The sequence below is a fragment of the Scyliorhinus torazame genome, chromosome 13 (genome assembly GCF_047496885.1).
Source record: "Scyliorhinus torazame isolate Kashiwa2021f chromosome 13, sScyTor2.1, whole genome shotgun sequence".
NCBI lineage: Eukaryota > Metazoa > Chordata > Chondrichthyes > Carcharhiniformes > Scyliorhinidae > Scyliorhinus > Scyliorhinus torazame.
In genome coordinates, this window is record NC_092719.1 from 35,761,143 (window position 1) to 35,779,854 (window position 18,712).

Consider the following 18,712-nt stretch of genomic DNA (forward strand, 5'->3'; position numbering starts at 1 on the left):
AGCGAGCGTTGAAGTAAGACTTACTCTATTTCAGCGATGGCTGGACCGATCACTGTCAAGGGTTGGTTCGCGTTGCTGAGTGACCCGGTCAAGAAGAACGATTTGAACTTGGACTTTATTCGTATAGTCCCCAGGGGCTTCCCGCCTTTCGGGGCGGACCCTGTACCTGGTTCCACGTGATTGGACTTTGTCCAATGGGCGGTCTTGAGGTGGTCGTTCGCCTCCCTTGGTGTAGGCTTCTGCTGGCGCCGACGAGTCTGGGTTGGCTTTATGTATCTAAATGTTGCTCATTGTTCCCGGGGATTGCTCATTAATATGCAGATGGCTGGTGTTTTGTTATGCTGATAGTTGCCGGTTTCGATCTTGTCTGGCCTTTCCAGAGGTAAATACACACTCAACCCGCAGCTGCTTGTTTGTGTCCTGTTGGCTGACTTTCCCATCAGCCTTTGCCGTTCGCCATTTTAAATCGGGAGTTAGCCATTCTAAATCGGGAGTTAGCCATTTTAACTGGCTACAGTACTCGTAAATGTGTACGCTCCCAACTGGGTTGACACAGAATTCATAAAGAAGACCATGGCGGAAATCCCCAACATTGACACACACCAACTGATTATGGGGGGGGCGACTTTAACTGCGAGCAGGACCCACTGACCGACTGCTGAAACCCCAGAACAGGGAGAAAGAATGGCATGGCTAGGGAACTGGGAGCAATTATGGAGGAGATGGGGGCGGTGGACCCACGGAGGTACCCGATCACAAGGCAAACACAGCCGAAGTCGACGGGGGGGGAGAAAAGTGAGGGGGGGGGGGGTGGGGGAGTGTCAGGGGGAGGACATAGGCGGGGCGGAAGGGACCACAGGCCAAGCCAGCCGCAAGAAGTGGCACGCCATAGGCTGGCAGCAGGATTTTCTGGTCCCGCCGCTGTCCATGGGATCTCCCACTGAATCCAACGTCTGACTGTCGGGAAACCCGCAGCAGGGGTTCACAGTCGGCAGGACCGGAATATCTTGCTGGTGAGAACAACAGGAAAATCCTCCCCCTCCTTCTTTCACAATTATACAATGGAGCAACTTGATGGTTTATTTGTATATTTTGTCATTTGTTTTCTTATTTTGTCCCTGAAATCTTTCCATAACACATATCCTTTCAGTTTAAAAGTTACTGTCAAGTGCACCTTCATAGCAGCTGTGTGCCTTTTCCTCCATTGTTTGAGGACCTGTGTAATCCGTTTGCCTTTGGAAGGAACATCTTGAATGGGAAAAATCCCCATTGTAAAAATCACAAGCACAGATTTGCATCCTGAAAACATGTGGTTCAGCAATGTTGGAACTTAAACGCATTGGACTATCATTTTTGTGAAAGGGCAGGTGCCTCTATTAACACCGCCTTTCAGTGTTGGGCGCCTCCACCCCATCATCTGACCTCTACCTGTGCTTCCTCTCCACCAACCACCAACACCCCCACAGCTCCCCCTGCCTAAACCAGAGGCCTCATTTCCCCATCTCGCCCTAAGACCTCCACACTGACATAGTCCTGGACTCCCGGGATTAGGCTCTGGGGACTGCTTGCGTTCACAGTCCACTGCAGTGTCTGGTACAGCTGGGAATAGAAACTAGCTGGCCAATCAGAATGGCTGGTAGCTCTGAGGTGGGTCTTTCTCCTGAGTGAGAGACAAAGGTGCTATGTCCTCTCAACTGGCAATCATCAAAGCGCCAAATGGCTGTGGAGCTGCCTATATGGGCAGCGGGACGGGAATGAGAAACTCCGCCATCCTAAAAATTTTTGTCACATGGCTATTTTGAATTTGTAGAAACAGCCCAGGTTAAGCTAGCTCGATGGTTTGATCGTTTGTATTACACCAAACATAATTACAATGTCATATGCTCCAACACTTGTTAATAGAGTTCAGCTGTTGGCTGAAACATGTAAAAGATCATACAATATATTCTGGAAACTTTAAGCCTAGTCAGAAATTACACATTCCCACAGACATCAATGGCATATGTTTTGCAAATGTTATGGCATTATTATTTAAGGAAATGTCTTAGCATGGAGCTGATCATAGTAAGAGGAGCCAGCTTGTAATAAAAGGGTCTGGCACACAGAGGATTAATGTAGGGCTGAATAGAGTACTGCCCACATGGGTGATGTCAGAGAGCATATGACACTCACCCAGAGTCAACTGAGTGCTGGACAGAGTTGTGTGTACCAGCAAGCATGGAGACAGCTCCGAGCTTGTACGCTTTACTGTACATTTGTAAATAATTCTAAGAGTCAATAAAGAATTAAGGTTAACCTGCATATGACTACAAAGACTGCTTGAAACCAATCAAACTGTAGCCAACACTCTACAACACAGCTCACCACACCATGCTGCTATGACATTCTTCCCCCAAATAAGGAAATTATCAATCCATTATCAATCCCATTTATCTATTTTCTTTAGCTAAACCAGACCCGTAAAAAGCAGACCATTTGACCAGTGCTTATGCTCCACAAGTCTCATCCCACCTTTATTCATACAACCCCATCAACATATATTCTATTCCTTTATCCCTCATGTAGTTACCTATATTCCCCTGAAATGCATCTGGACAATTCGCCTCAACCATTCCGTTTGGTAGCAAGTTCCATAGTCTTGCCACTCATGGAGTTTATATAAGGGTTTCTTCAAATTTCCTTATATTAGTGACTATCATATGACGCCTTGGTTTGGATTTTCCCCAGAAGTGATAACTTTGTCACTCCATTTACCCTGTTGAACCTCTTGATAATTTTAAAGCCCTTATCACCTTTTAGTTTTCTCTTTTCTAGACTCCCAGGGTATTAGTCTTTCCTGCTGTTGTACTATCTCAGTTCTGGTATCACTTTTGTAAACCCTTTTTTCCAGTGTTTCCATATACTTTTAAACCAGCAGAAGCTAGTCAGCAGCTTGGGTGGCACGGTAGCACAGTGGTTAGCACTGTTGCTTCACAGAGCCAGGGTCCCCGGTTCGATTTTCGGCTTGGCTCACTGTCTGTGCAAAGTCTGCATGTTCTCCCTGTGTCTGCGTGGGTTTCCTCCGGGTGCTCTGATTTCTTCCCACAAGTCCCGAAAGATGTGCTGTTAGGTAATTTGGACATTCTGAATTCTCCCAAACAGGTGCCGGAATGTGGTGACTAGGGGTTTTTCACAGTAACTTCATTGCAGTGTTAATGTAAGCCTACTTGTGACAATAAAGATTATATTATTGTATTATAGCTCAAAAACTGTTACTTTGAATTTTTTTAAATTTTGGGGTTAATGATACACTTTGTATTAATTTGCTGTTCAGTTATTCCATTAATTTAATTCTTATTGCTGCAGATGGAATTGAAACTGGCAAGAAAAGAGGAGCAATTATTGGAAAAGGATCTTATCTCTGATCAAGTGACCCGCCTTTCTGAACGAGTTAATGCCAAAGCGATGAATGGTAAACAGGACACATTGGCCTTAGCCAAAAAGGTACAGTGAAACACTAAACTTGTACAGTGCTCCATCTGATCCAACTTTTAAAATTTTGGTTTGTGTATTGCTGAAAAAAATACTTTTTGTCAAAGCTTTTCATCATGTACTCATAAGGACAATCACAACAATACCAATGTGATGGGAAACAACAACTTTATACGAGAATGCTGATTGGTTGAAAAATGAACTCTAATTGTCGTTGTCATGGAGAATGAACCAATTAATGGTGACTGACAATTAACTGCCAAGCATTGTTTGAAAATTTAAAACAGGTAGCTTGACTCTGATTGCTCAAGGCATTGTCCTGAGGAATGAACCAGCAAATGGCTGTCACTTTTATCTGAAAAAGGTGCAATGTGTGTACATGTTCCTTCTGTCTGGAAAGAATAGGGACCTGTGTATTAATGTATGTAGCTTCCATTACACGCAAATAGGCCATACTGCGAATCCGAATGACAGTCTTAAATCAGTTGTCAGAATAAGTTTAGCACACATTGTCCAATCGCAGAATCACATCGAATGTTGGACACTGTTTTGAATTTTGCAAGTTTGGGCTAGTTGGGTATGGTTATACCTTGCCCGTTGCAACAGCTGAAGAGACATGCTGTTTGATATGATCCACCAGTGTTTGGGACACAGGACCTAGCATCACATTGGCACTGAAATTCATATACCGCATTACGCATTTGTGTGATAGGCAGAACATCTTTTTGGCTTATCAGCAGCATACTGTTTGCAGTGAATACCATTCCTACTGCTACTGCATAATAGCAGTGTGAAACAGTTAACTTCACATGTTGTTCAAATTTTTGAGATAGCTTGCCCTTCAGAGTAATCAGAGGTAGACAGGGCACTTTTCAGGGCCGAAGGTGACGGTCTTTGACTTGTTCATGAGCTTGCACAATATACTGCGCAAAATGATCTGATCAGGGAGTTTGTATGTTTTCCCAGTGTCTGCCTGGGTTTCAATCGGGTGCTCCAGTTTCCTCCCAAAGTCCAAAGATGTGCAGGTTAGGTGGATTAGCCATACTAAATTGCAGCTTAGCGCCCAAAGATATGCAGGTTAGGTTACGGGGATAGGGTGGGGAAATGGGCCTAGGTAGAATGCATTTTCAGAGGGTCGATGCAAACTCGGTGGGATGAATGGCTACCTTCTGAATGGGTGGCATAGTGGTTAGCGCTGCTGCCTCACAACTCCAGGGACCCGGGTTCGATACCAACCTCGGGTGACTGTCTGTGTGGGTTTCCCCTGGGTGCTCCAGTCTAAAGATGTGCAGGTTAGGTGGATTGGCCACGCTAAATTGCCCGTAGCGTCCAAAAAGGTTGGGTGGGGTGACTGGGTTATGGGGACAGGGTGGATGTTTGGGCTTAGGTAGGGGTGCTGTTTCCATGGGCCGGTGCAGACTCGATAGGCCGAATGGTCTCCTTCTGCACTGTAAATTCTATGAAAAGAAAAGAACCCATAGAACTCCTACAGTGCAGAAGGAGGCCATTCTGCCCATCGAGTCTGCACCAATCCTCCCCGGGCTGTTCCTCTCAGAGATGCTGAGGGATCAGCTCATCTGTGATATTAATAATATTGGCACGCAGAGGATGCTGTTGGCGGAAATCACGCTACATTTGAGACGGGCCATTGAGCTTTCCCTCTCTTGTGAACACACAGAGAAAGGTGTGCAGGGTGTGGTACTACCAGGTATTGCGGTACCAGAGAGAGAAATGACCATTGGCTAGACCGCAGGGTCTACCATTGGGCAATGTACATATACCCCTCCTCTCAGGGCGGGGCTAAGAACCAATGCCGTCCCAGCAGCCTTCCCTTCTGTAACTTCGCTGCTGGGTACAGTTCTATCTGATTAAAGCTGAATTGATATGACTCCACGTGGACTCAAGAGTATTGATTGTGTATCACAGGGGTCGCAGGGTTCCATGGACTGTGGCGTCCATAATTTGAGCCCTTTAAGTCACGGGCTGGTACTGGTCCGGTAAGAGGTTCCTCCAAAAGATCAGCCCCCAAGGTAATTCCAAAGTAGAGTTCAGCTCCCAGCCGCTGCCGCTAACCCAGTGGGTAAACTCCCCGAGGATGAAGAAGAGAGCTAACCGCATTGCTGACTGTGTGCTTGAAGGACTCAGGATCACCCAGTTCAGCGCAGGGAATGTTGCCCACGACAACCACTGAGGTTACCGCGAACCAGGGCCTTGCACGTGGACGTCCCAGATGAGGATAACTGTTTAATGTAATTAAACTGTGTCTTGGCTCCGAGAATTGCATCAATTCAGATCACTATGCAGGTAAATAGCCATCTGGTGCCATGGAAATGGACACTGGGGCCGCTTTCTCCATTGTCAACTGTCACACATTTCAGCAGTTTCGTACAGGGATCATGCCACTGGTATTGCGTGACACCAAAGCGAGGTTAGTGACCTACACAGCGGAGCCTTTGAAGATTGTGAGGACCACCATGACACCGATGACGTACAGGCAGCAGTCAATCCGTCTTCCTTTGGTTACGGTGCATGGACCGGGTCCAAACTTGTTGGGATTGAGACTGGTTAAGAGTTCTCAATTTTGACTGGCAACAGGTCTTCCAGGTGGCACCGGGAATCTCGATGACGTTCTGGGTAACTATCCCAAGGTGTTCCAAGAGAGCCTGGGCAGGATAAAGGGGGCCAAGGCCCATATCTACGTGGACTCTGCTGCTCAGCCCCAATACTTCAGGGCGAGGCCTGTCCCTTCTGCACTCCTTCCAAAAGTCAATACAGAACAATGGCGCTTGCAGGATCTGTGGTCACATGCCCTGTTCCGTTTGCAGAATGGACAGCGACTGTGGTGCCAGCGATGAAGCCCGATAAAACCATCAGGCTCTGTGGTGATTTCAAACTCACCATGAAACGACTTCTGCCCCAGGTCGAGGATTTGTACACCAAATTAGCTGGGAGGTGCTCCTTTATGAAGCTGGACATGAGCCATGTGGGCAGCATGGTAGCACACGTGGCTAGCACTGTGGCTTCACAGCACCTGGGTCCCAGGTTTGATTCCCTGCTGGGTCACTGTCTGTGCGGAGTCTGAACGTTCTCCCCGTGTCCGCGTGGGTTTCCTCGGGGTGCTCTGGTTTCCACCCACGGTCCAAAGACGTGCAGGTTAGGTGGATTGGCTATGCTAAATTGCCCTTCGTGTCCAAAAAGGTTAGATGGGGTTATTGGGTTATGGGGATAGGGTGGAAGTGAGGGCAAAAGTGGGTCGGTGCAGACTCGATGGGCCGAATGGCAGCCTCCTGCACTGTATGTTCTATGTATCTATGTACTTGCAGGCAGAGCTCCACCAAAAGTCCAGGAAGTTTGCAACCATCAATACGCATCAGGGATCGTTTGAGTACACCTGCTTCCCATTCAGAGTTTCGTCCCTGCACGCTGGGGTTTCCCTTTGTTCGTGGACCATCCAAGATGGCCGCTGCTTCCTTCCTCTTTCCAGCCGTCTCGATATGCGACCTGTTGTAACCAGCATTCTACCTTTCCCCACTCCCCTCCACCAATTCCCCCCAAGCTCATCTGCCCATGTGATCCCTCCTTTCTCCCCACTCCCCCTTGCGTTCCCCTCCCTTCCTTGCCTCCCATCCCCTGTACGCTCCTGGTTTGTTGCTCCACCACCTCCCACCAGGTTCTCCCTTCCTCCTGGCAGGTGTTTTGCACCCCCCCCCCCCCCCCCTCCTCCCCTCCCCTCCTCCCTTTCTTACTCCTGTGCACCAGCTTGCTCGTTAGTGTAGTGTCTCCCCTCTGGAAATGGATTATTTGGTATGCATCCCATCTGATTTCCCCCCACCCCCCACATACTATTAATAGCCAGCTGCAATTTCAAATGCCCATCTAAGCCACTGAGAAATTAACCGAGTGACAACTCTAGTTTCAACACGCTTTTAAAAATGGTATTTTGTTCAAGTAAATATGTCTGTATTGAAAGGATCATCATGGGATTTATAATCCAAATTTGCAGGTGAATGAAATGCAAGGAAAGGTCAAGGATGTTACACGAAAAATGATGGCAGTGGTCTCGGAGCTGTCTATGCAACAGGCCAATGCCATGCAACTCCAACAGGATGTCAGCGATAAACAGCAGTTCCTGGAGTTGTGCCACCAACGGATGGAACAGGGTATGGCACCCAGTGAGGAGTTTGAATATGAGTGGTTGAAAATAGAGTACAAAGAAAACAGATACAAACAGGAGACTAAGTTGAAATCAAAGGTATGAACCCCACTGTATATATTAGCCATCATGAAAAAAATTTATGTGAAGAGTAAATGAAATTGAAGATATACTAGCTTACAAATTCCGTTGCATCCATTTATGGATAAACGGGAGCAGGTGGAGGGGGCGGGAAGAGGAACCTCCGGGTATGATCTCTGAGCCCAAATAATGACATATATGGAGCCTCAGACTTAGACCTCATTAAGACTAAGCTAATGTGGCAGATGGAACACTCATGCAAGTCTAGGCTGCATGGGGATGGAGGGGAAAAGATTGCAGTTCAGGGTTAGAGTTTGCGTGTCTTAGGGCAGGGAGGGGAGATGGTAATCTGCAGGAAGGGTAGTGATGGCAAAGGGTGACTGATCTTTTAATAATGGATCTGGAGCACTCCTGCTCCGCCTAGCTCTGCATTCAGGGATGCATAAGGTCCTTTCTGCCAGATGCCATAATGAGTATGCAACATGTGATGAATGAAACACTGGGGTGTTTCCATCCTAGTGGAAACAAAGATCATAATGGCACAAAGGACCCTAATTTAAATCAATTATTCTGTGCTTAAAATGTTCCCAATCTGCACGCTCCTCTTTTCAATACTGTAAGTGGCATACACCAAGCAGGGATTCCTGCCCGCCCTATTGGAACTTCAGAGAGCATTTAATAACCAAAAATCTAGGCTGTTACTCTGCCTTTTTTACATACGGTCATAACTTCCCTTATAAAACCAAGCATTTATTTAAATAGGGGCTATATTAATACTGCTCATTATTAGAATAGAAAAACAATAATAACATTGCTGTTGGGTTAGAGTAATCAATTAATTATCAATTTATTTTAAATGGGAGATCCATTGCTTGGATATTTTTACCATTAACAAGTCTGATGACTTATGACTCCCTGAATTCAACACAATGTCAGTATTATCAAACAACCTCTAGATGCATTCCAGTGCACCACCAATCTACAGTAATGTATTTCTACATCATTCAGTATTCAACAACTGCATTAAGAGTAAACAATGAAGACTCTTTTCCCCATTTGTTCCCAAATTAGGAAGCTGAAGAGGAGGAAAAGCATTTATTGCCAGGTGGAGTCTTTACAACAGCTGAGCCAAGGCCTAATGCATACATCCCGGATGACGACTCCGGACTACCTATTCCACGCCCTTATGGAAATATGGTTCCATTTAAACCCAGTGAGCCTAGTGCACACATGCGACATTACAGAAAACCAGTCATTAAACCAATTGAAATATAATACTGATGTTACCTGTTTCTTAAAAATTATCACATCAGCAGCCCAACAAGAAGACAAGTACCTAAAAGGTTAAATTGTTTACAAAATGTTAGATTTTTTGGTACAGTCCAATTTTCAGTTTTCTTTTGAGATAGATTTACATTCCCCAAACCAGTTTATATTGATTAAACTCAGACACTTTTATTCTACTGAAATTGGATTATTTGCTAAGATATTTGTATTTTCTTTGGTAAAATATAAATTGAATTGAAAATGCTGCAGTTGCAAGATGCCAATGAATTAAACCTATTTATTTTGCTATGTTATATTGCTGTGAAGATGGTTAATTATAACTACTGTGCCATGTTTTGGAGAACTGTCAGTGAAAATACTGTGTTTCCCCATTATCTTCCTAAACAATTAAACCACAACATACTAAATTAGCACAATGAGCGCATGGAGTTTTGCTGTTTATCAATGTTCCATTATCTGTCTTTAACCACTTCATTTTATGATAAAGGGACTTTGAATAGGACAAAGTGTAATATGATAAAGGGAAATTTTGTCCTATTCAATCTTTTAAAAATGTTCAGCAATATGCAGTTTTCGAGAGATTGATGGTGAGATTATCTTGATACTGAATAGCTGAATAAACGCTTCTGCTACATAATGAACGACAGTTGTTCCTAAAGTAATCTGGATGAATTTTCTGACGTAGACAATAACTTGAGTCTACACATCGCATTTAATGAAGAGAAGTGACCCAAGCTGCTACACAGAGGTGTAACAATGAAGAACTCTGAAGCACACAGCAACTGTACAATTTCAATATTTTCTATTTCACCATGGAAATAGAAAAATATTGCGCCGTGTATCTATTGAGATGAGAAGTAGGAAAAACAAAGACAGAGAGAAAACTGCCATAAAAGGGGAGAGGGGTATGATAAAACAAGATTTCAGCCCATCAGTCCAGCTGGATTTTAACTACAATCGCCTCCACAGAAAATATCCAAGATAAAAACAAATTCATAAATTTATACAATGCAGTGCATAAAAGCACTTTCATAGATCTATTTTGGAGAGGCATCTAGTGGTATCTAACCTATATATTATTTTTTTTAATTCAAATTTTTGAAACTTGTTTTCCAATGTCCCTTTCCCGCCTGACTGCAACTTTCCCCCAAAACTCAGATCCTCAGTCCACCCACCCCATATTGCAGCATAATTACTAGATGGAAAAAAATTAAAAGCTAGGTAGACTGAAATATGGGGGGAAAGTAACTCTAGAGAAATGGGAAGAAAGAAATGGCAGGGGCATAGATAAAAGTGAGAATGAGAGATTAAAGAAGGGAGAAGTCAAGTGAAAAAGAGTGAAACTGGATTGAAAAGTAAAAATCTTGCAGTGAAGGAAGAGAAAGAGTCCGATGCCTTTATAAAAACTGACCTTTTCTGGCTTAACAATCAATTTGAACTCTTAGTGTGGCACAGTAGCACAGTGGGTAGCACCGTTGCTTCAAAGCACCAGGTAACCGGGTTCGATTCCCGGCTTGGGTCACTGTCTTTGCGGAGTCTGCACATTCTCCTCACGTCTGCGTGGGTTTCCTCCGGGTGCTCCGGTTTCCTCCCACAGTCCAAAGAAATGCAGGTTAGGTGGATTGGTCATGTTAAATTGCCCCCTAGTGTCCAGGGATCTGTTGTTTAGGTGGGGTTGTGGGGATAGGGGAGGGGAGTGGGCTATGGTGCACTTTCAGAGAGTCGGTGCAGACTTGATGGGCCAAATGGCCTCTTCCTGCACTGTAGGGATCCTATGTATTAAGCTACAATTTGAAAAACCACAGGAAAAAGCCGCAACAGAACCTGTCAATGCAGATACAAGGATTATTTCCGTTTGGGAAATTCTGAACATTATATCAATTTCCAAATAGATGTCACAAAATTAGAATTCTAGATCTCTAACCTACACATGGATGAAACCAGGAATCTGTATGTAAATAGAGACAAAATATTGTGTAAAATAGGATAAGCAAACAATCTACCAAATTTGAAATTTCCTGGATAAAGCTATGTCTTGGAGGAAGCATGAAATAAACAAGGTCAATTTACCCATCACCTCGTTTCTTGGTTAACCAAAATCTGCACTACTATCCTCTCTACCCACCCTATTTGATCTGACAGGTCTGCAAAGTTTCTCCTTCCCCCAAAGTAAATCAAGTAAAACTGGAGAGTATCCCACTAACCTATCTTACTGCAGTATACATGGTACAACATTTCCAAACAGCAATAAATTCAGGAACTATTATATTCCACAAAGCAAGCGATCACAGTTATTTATACTTATCCTCATCAACATACCTAACCAGATATTGGGTGCGATTTACCAGCCTTGTCGCATCCAATTTGGTGATGTGACGAGGCCGTTGAATCTTGCGAGAGGCCTCTCATGAGATTCGTGTCACTTGAGACATCTTGCGAGATTCAACCGAACCTCTTAAGACGTCGCGATCTGCATCTTGTTCACGCTGGGCGAGATCCAGATCAGCATATTTAAATGATCCATTAGGCTTGTTTTAATACGAATGCGCTAGATTTTCCCAGCACCCAGGAACTAAAGGCCTCTGCAGCGAGGCCTGGACCAGGCGCTGTTTGAATCTGGTCCACTCAAAGGTGGACTAGGCATAATGGCACCTGGGCGGTTTCCCAGGCCATTGGAAACATCTGGGTGCTCAGGGACAGAGCAAGGTGCCACCTGGCTCTCTCTCTGGCACCTTGGCAGTACCAGGTTGGCACCTTGGCATTGCCACCCTGGCATTGCCACAGTGCCCAGATGTCACTGCCAAGGGTCTGGGCCTGAGGGGGGCCATGCCCATAAAAAGGGGAGATAAGGGGGGTATGAAGGGTGGAGGGGGTGCAGGTATGAAGGGGTCTCAACCACAATCTCATGGCCCGGCATATCCCCCACGCTACCATTACGAAAAAGCCAGGATCAACCCTGGTTCAATGAAGGGTGCAGGAAAGCAAGCCAGGAGCAAACAAGGCAGACCTAAAAGTGAGGAGTCAACGTGGTGAAGCTACAACACAGGACTCCTTGCATGCTAAACAACATTAGCAGCAAGTGATAGAAAGAGCTAAGCAATCCCACAACCAATGGATCATATCTAAGCTCTGCAGTCCTGCCACATCTAGTCATGAATGGTGGTGGACAATTAAACAACTCACTGCAGGAGGAGGCTCCACAAATATCTAAATCCTCTATGATGGAGGAGCCAGCACATAGTGCAAAAGATAAGACTGAAGTATTCACAAACTCTGCAGCCAGAAGTGCTGAGCGGATGATCCATCTCGGTCTCCTCCAGAGGTCCCCAGCATCACATATGTCAGTTCATCCAATGTGATTCACTCTACATGACATCAAGAAATGGCTGAAGGCACTGAATACTGCAAAGGCACTGGGCCCTGATAATATTCCGTCAATAGTCCTGAAGGCTTGTGCTAACCACCGTGCCGCCTGGTTACGGGGAGAATGCAGGAGAATCAGGATGCGAAACATATCAGCCATGATTGAATGGTGGAGCAGATTCGATGGGCCGAATGGCTAATTCTGCTCCTATATCTTATGGTCTTATGGACATGGGAAGACTGCAAACTTGCCATTTTCTGTTGGCAACCATTAAAACCTCTTTGGTTCTCACAGTTCCAACATCCTGTTGTGAAGCCACCTCCTCTTAATTGCAGGACTGGTGGCAAGAGTGGAGGCCCACGGGATGCTGTCAAAATTGTGATGATAACTAGTCATTCAATAACCTCAATTGACTTCCCATCACAACGTGCGAGTTACAATAACATGGATTAATGGCCTTTGCAGGCCTGGGTTCAGAAGGAGAAAAATCAGCTAAGTTCCAAGCCCTGGTCGTGTTATAAAAACCCACACTGGAAGTATCTGTGCATGGGATTGAATGGGCTTACATTGAGATATACTCTCCTTGCTCCCCCTCCTATGGCCAAATAACATACTGACTCTCACTGCTAAGGCTAGCAGATAAACAATGGTTATTTGGGTGTTGGACCAGATGGCACAGAATTCATGGAACCATAATGCGCAAGTTATCAAAACTTTTAGGAGCAAAGAAAATTTGTTCAAAAAAAAAGTCATGAGGAAATGACATTGACGTGCTAAATGTCTGTAATAGAACAAAGTAACATTCATGAGTAATATGGATTTAGAAATAGCTATCAGAAGGCATTCTTACCATTCTGTTGTGATTGAGCAAACTGGCAAAAGCCTCTTCTGTATTAGAGTGTCATCAAATGGGAGCAACTTTATGTATTTTGTTACGGACAATTTCATTTTATAAATGAGTTACACATAAACAATAAATTTAAATCAGGAATACAAAACAGAAAAAGTATAAATTTATTTGATTCACTAGAAATAATCAGGCAAATAACTTGCTCTAAACTCAGCTACAAAAACAAGAGTGTGCAACATACTGGCTTACTAAAAATATCAAGCAACGCACAAAATGTAACACAGTGCAATGTTAAAAAAAAATCAATTTCCACATTTATGTACACTCTGCTTCAAATCAAATTTCACAATGTTTGCAGAAAAACACATAGCCCTGTTATGGGAGATTGCCTTCACAAATGTGAAATAATTAAACCTCAAGCACTGGAAGTACAAGTGAAAGATGCATCACCATTATTGAAGTACTGTACTTATTCTACAAACTGTTCACCTCCTGGGGAAACTTCCATTCTTTAAATCACTTCCAGAGCAATGCTTTCTTTCCAGCAAGCAAGATGGACTGGATCTTAGAAATCAATTGCCAAACTGTCTCATTGATCAGATTCACTGCAAAGCAGTAGCTATAGATGGTACACTGAAACAGACAGTAGAATATCAACTGCATGAATTCAAGATTGTGTTCACAAGAGGTTGTATCTCTATTCCATTGGATGCAATGTTTTCTTGTTATTACTAAAACATTTCAAAGTAATACTTCATCTCATCAATATATCAACCATTAGAACAAGGATATCTTACAGAATCATATCTCAAGCTCTGCAGATACTACACCATCCATCGTTAAATATCTCAAAGTTTAGACATATGGATCTATATTTAATCAGAAAATACATAACCTTACTATTTGAGCTTTTCAAAAAAAGATTCAAGTAGTTCACCTGCATTATGGTTGGTGAACTACAATTGCACTCATCATGGCACTTACATTCCACTTGTTTTATGAATATTTTTGCTTTTTAAAAAAATAAATCCTACAACTGCATTTGGGCACACAGGATGGCCTCTTCCACAGATTCCTCCATATCCACCGGAATGTGCTTGCAGGCGGTTAGAACAAATTGTCATTCTTTGAAATCTGTGCCTCCAAATAGTACTGTAGCAGCTCAGTTTAGAATCTGAAAATTCTTCACTCAATTCCACAAGCAGAATTAGCAATGGGAATTAAGTGAAATCCAGAACAATGGGGATGAGAGGCAAACTGTCCTCTGTCTTTTCTACAAGTCATGTACGATAGCGTCATCACTCTGCAATTTTACAAATAGCCTTAAACAGGACAAAAATCATAATACCTCTTCAGAGTTGTTGCAGTATTTACATGTACCCCTTTAGTGTATCCTCACAGCGTTAAACTTTATTATTCTATTCATTTTCAAGACCAAGAAGAGTTAATGTCTGCTTCAGTGCTACTTCTTCCACAAACTTTGCATCCACATTCTCCTGCTCTTCAAAAGGATTTAATGCTGCAAAGAGAAATAAAGACCGTATTTATTATTAATAATAATCTTTATTATTGTCACAAGTAGGCTTACATTACGATCGCAATGAAGTTACTGCGAAAATCCCCCAGTCGCCACACTTTGGCACCTGTTCGGGTACACCGAGGGAGAATTCAGAATGGCCAATTCACCTAACAAGCACAGTCTTTCGGGACTTGGAGGAGGAAACCGGAGCACCCGGAAGAAACCCACGCAGACACGGGGAGAATGTGCAGACTCCACACAGTCACCCAAGCCGGGAATCGAACCTGGGACCCTGGCGCTGTGAAGCAACAGTGCTAACCACTGCTGCCGCGCTGCCCACTAGTGTAAGACTAGCAAAGGGCACATCAGGCAGACTGCCAGACACCAGCATACAATGCCAAAAATGGTCGGATCTGGGTTCCTCACAGGATCAGTTACCCATCATGTTCATTGTGGCACATAATTTAGAGTAACCAGGCACATCTCTACGGTTAGAGAGTTATAAGGACACAATAGGGGCAGCACTAGGCCACACGGCACCTACAGCCTACCCTGTAGGAATTGGCTGCCAGACTGGAAATCAGAATTTACTCCTCAGAAAAGAGCCCCACACAGGTGGGGAATGGTTCAAGACGTTTCAATGAGATCTCCTCTCATTTTTCAAAACTCTAAGAAAGAATATAGGTTCATCTCTCCCCAGCCATCTTATCCCAAATTCAACCTAATTAACTTTTGTTGTACCCCCTTTGAGGAAAGTTTATCCTTCCTATAATTGCAGCAAGAGTTCCTTACTTCCTTGCATCCTCATAGAATCATAGAATTTACAGTGCAGAAGGAGGCCATTCAGTCCATAGAGTCTGCACCAGCCCTCGGAAAGAGCACCCTACTTAAGCCCACGCCTCCACTCTATCCCCGTAACCCAGCCCTTAGTGCCACACTTTAGGAAGGAAGTGCAGGCATTAGAGAGAGTGCAGAAAAGATTCATGAGAATGGCTCCAGGGATGAGGGACTTATATGATTATGTGGATAGATTGGCGAAGTTGGGACTATTTTCCCTGGAGAATAGAAGGTTGAGAGGCAATTTGACAGAGGTATTCAAAATCATGAGGAGTCTGAACAGAGTGGATAGAAAAAAACTGTCCCCATTGGTGCAAGGATCGAGAATAAGATGCCACAGATTTGAGTAATTGGCAAAAGAAGCAATGACGACACAAGGGTAAACTTTATCGTGCAGCAAATGGTTAGGATCAGGAATGACCTGCCTGACAGCTTGGTGGAGCCAGGTTCAATCAAGGCATTTAAGAGGGAGTTGGATAATTATCTGAAAAGGAAGTCTGTGCACGGCTATGGGGACAAGATAGGAAAGTGGCATTAGGTGAATTGCTCCTTCAGGCGGCCAGCACAGATGTGAAGGGCTGAGTGGCCTCCTTTTGTGCTGTAACCCTTCTATGATTCTATCTGCACGGTAACTTTCTGGGATTTATGTACAAGGACCCATGAATCCCTCTGAATACCAATATTAACTAGTTTCTCAGCTTTTAAAAAAATATTCTGATTTTCCATTCTTCCTATCAAAGTGGATAACTTCACACTTCCCCACATTGCATTCCATCTACAATCTCCTTGCCAGTCACTTAACTAGCCAACATCCCTTTTCATCCTCCTCACAGTTTACTTTGCCACAAAGTTTTGTATCATTAGCACACTTATTCTACAATCTAGGATTGGAATCAACAACACAGAAGAAAATTTAAAACTTGCAAAAGGAAACTCCTGCTCCTAAGCAGGCACAAATTCACAAATTAACCTAGATTGTAAGTGTAAAATGAAAACACGAGTGAGTGCTTTTGCAACTTTGGATTAAGTAGACAAAGATACAGGGACTGATGCTGCAGGAAATGTTATTGTTAATGTTATGGTTGAAGTTAATTGAGAAGTAAATTGGGAAGGGGGGAGACATTGGGGAAATGTGGGCGCCGGTGAGGGGGGAAAGACGGGACATAGTTGGAGAATGGGGAAGGGGAGGGGGAGGGGAAAGGGAGCTGCGCCATAAGAGGCGGGTCAGGTAAAGGGACGTTCCCGCGCCAGAAAGAATAAGGCGGGAAGACAGGCGCAAGGCGGATGGGAGTTCCCCACACGGGGGGGTCGAGGAGTGAGCAGGAGTAGCCGGGGTCAGTTGAAGTCAGCTGACTTACGGAAGTAATATGGGGGGAGCAATCATGCTAGAAAGAGATCTAGCGGGGAGGGGGGGAGGGAGGGGGGGGGGACGGGACAACTGGGTTGCTGCTGCGGAAATCCAAAAGGAAATGGCTAAAGAGTGGGTGGGCGGGGATGGTGTGCGACGCTGGGGGAGCGAGCGGGAGCGCGGAGGCGGGATATGGGACTGGCCTAGAGAAGGTAATGGCTAGTCGACACGGGAGGGGGGCAGGTAGCCCCCTAGTGAGGCTGATCACGTGGAACGTGAGAGGCCTGAACGGACCGATAAAAAGGGCCCGAGTGCTCGCGCATTTGAAAGGACTAAGGGCAGACGTGGTTATGCTCCAAGAGACGCACCTAAAGGTGGCGGACCAAGTTAGGCTAAGGAAAGGATGGGTGGGACAGGTGTTCCACTCAGGACTGGACGCAAAGAATAGACGGGTGGCCATTTTGGTGGGGAAACGGGTAGCATTTGAAGCAAAGAACATCGTAGCAGATTGCGGAGGTAGATATGTAATGGTGAGTGGCAGGCTGGAGGGAATGGAGGTCGTGTTGGTTAATGTGTATGCCCCAAACTGGGACGATGCGGGATTTATGACACGGATGCTGGGGCGTATACCGGACCTGGAGGTAGGAAACTTGATTTTAGGCGGGGACTTTAATACGGTGCTGGACCCGGGGCTAGATAGATCCAGCTCAAGGACCGGAAGAAGGCCGGCAGCGGCCAAGGTACTTAAGGGGTTTATGGACCAAATGGGGGGAGTGGATCCATGGCGATTTCTTAGACCTAGGGCTAGGGAGTTTTCCTTCTTCTCCCATGTCCATAAAGTGTACTCCCGGATAGATTTTTTTGTTTTGGGAAGGTCGTTGATCTCTAGGGTGGAAGAAGCTGAGTACTCAGCCATAGCGGTTTCGGATCATGCCCCACATTGGGTGGACCTGGAATTAGGAGAGGAAAGGGAGCAGAGAACACTCTGGCGATTAGATGTGGCACTGATGGCGGATGAGGGAGTGTGTGCAAGAGTGCGGGGGCGTATTGAGAGATACCTGGAGGTCAATGACGACGGCGAGGTCCCTGTGGGAGTGGTATGGGAAGCACTAAAAGCGGTGGTCAGAGGAGAGCTGATCTCCATTGGGGCCCACAAAAGGAAAACAGAGGCCAAGGAAAGGGAAAGATTACTGGGGGAGATTTTAAGGGTGGATAGGGAATTTGCAGAGACCCCGGAGGAGGAATTGTGCAGGGAGAGGAGACGACTCCAGACGGAATTTGACCTTCTGACCACCAGAAAGGCGGAGGTACTGTGGAGGAAGGCACAGGGGAGGAGGTATGAATATGGGGAAAAGGCTAGTCGCCTGTTGGCTCATCAATTGCGAAAGAGGGCAGCAGCGAGGGAGATAGGAGGAATTAGAGACGAAAGGGGAGGCACGGTGCGAAGGGCAGGAAAGATAAATGAGGTGTTCAAGACCTTCTATGAGGAACTGTATAGGTCTCAACCCCCAGAGGGAGAGGAGGGGATGCGGCAGTTCCTGGACCAATTGAGGTTCCCGAAAGTGGAGGAGCTGGGGGTGGTAGGCCTGGGGGCACCGATTGGGGTGGACGAGGTTATTAAGGGACTGGGAAGCATGCAAGCAGGGAAGGCCCCAGGACCAGACGGGTTCCCGGTGGAGTATTACAGAAAATATGTGGACTTGTTGGCCCCGTTGATGGTGAGGACGTTCAATGAGGCCAGGAAAGGGGGGACTCTACCCCCGACGATGTCGGAGGCGACGATATCGTTAATTTTGAAGAGG

The 18,712-nt window shown here is 45.2% G+C and overlaps 2 protein-coding genes across 4 annotated transcripts in view; one reads left to right on the forward strand and one right to left on the reverse strand.

Moving 5' to 3' along the window:
* Positions 1-9,408, forward strand: part of ccdc146 (coiled-coil domain containing 146) — a 176,333-nt gene extending 166,925 nt beyond the window's left edge. Inside the window, 3 exon segments of the mRNA XM_072471338.1 lie at positions 3,346-3,483; positions 7,475-7,723; positions 8,777-9,408. Coding sequence (XP_072327439.1) covers positions 3,346-3,483; positions 7,475-7,723; positions 8,777-8,980 — 591 coding nt within the window. The 3' untranslated portion in view covers positions 8,981-9,408.
* A 3,939-nt stretch (positions 9,409-13,347) lies between these two features.
* Positions 13,348-18,712, reverse strand: part of gsap (gamma-secretase activating protein) — a 129,625-nt gene continuing 124,260 nt past the window's right edge. For all 3 annotated transcript variants that reach the window (XM_072471342.1, XM_072471341.1, XM_072471339.1), the window contains one exon: positions 13,348-14,725. In XM_072471342.1, coding sequence (XP_072327443.1) covers positions 14,625-14,725 — 101 coding nt within the window. In that variant the 3' untranslated portion in view covers positions 13,348-14,624. The remainder of the gene's footprint in view (positions 14,726-18,712) is intronic.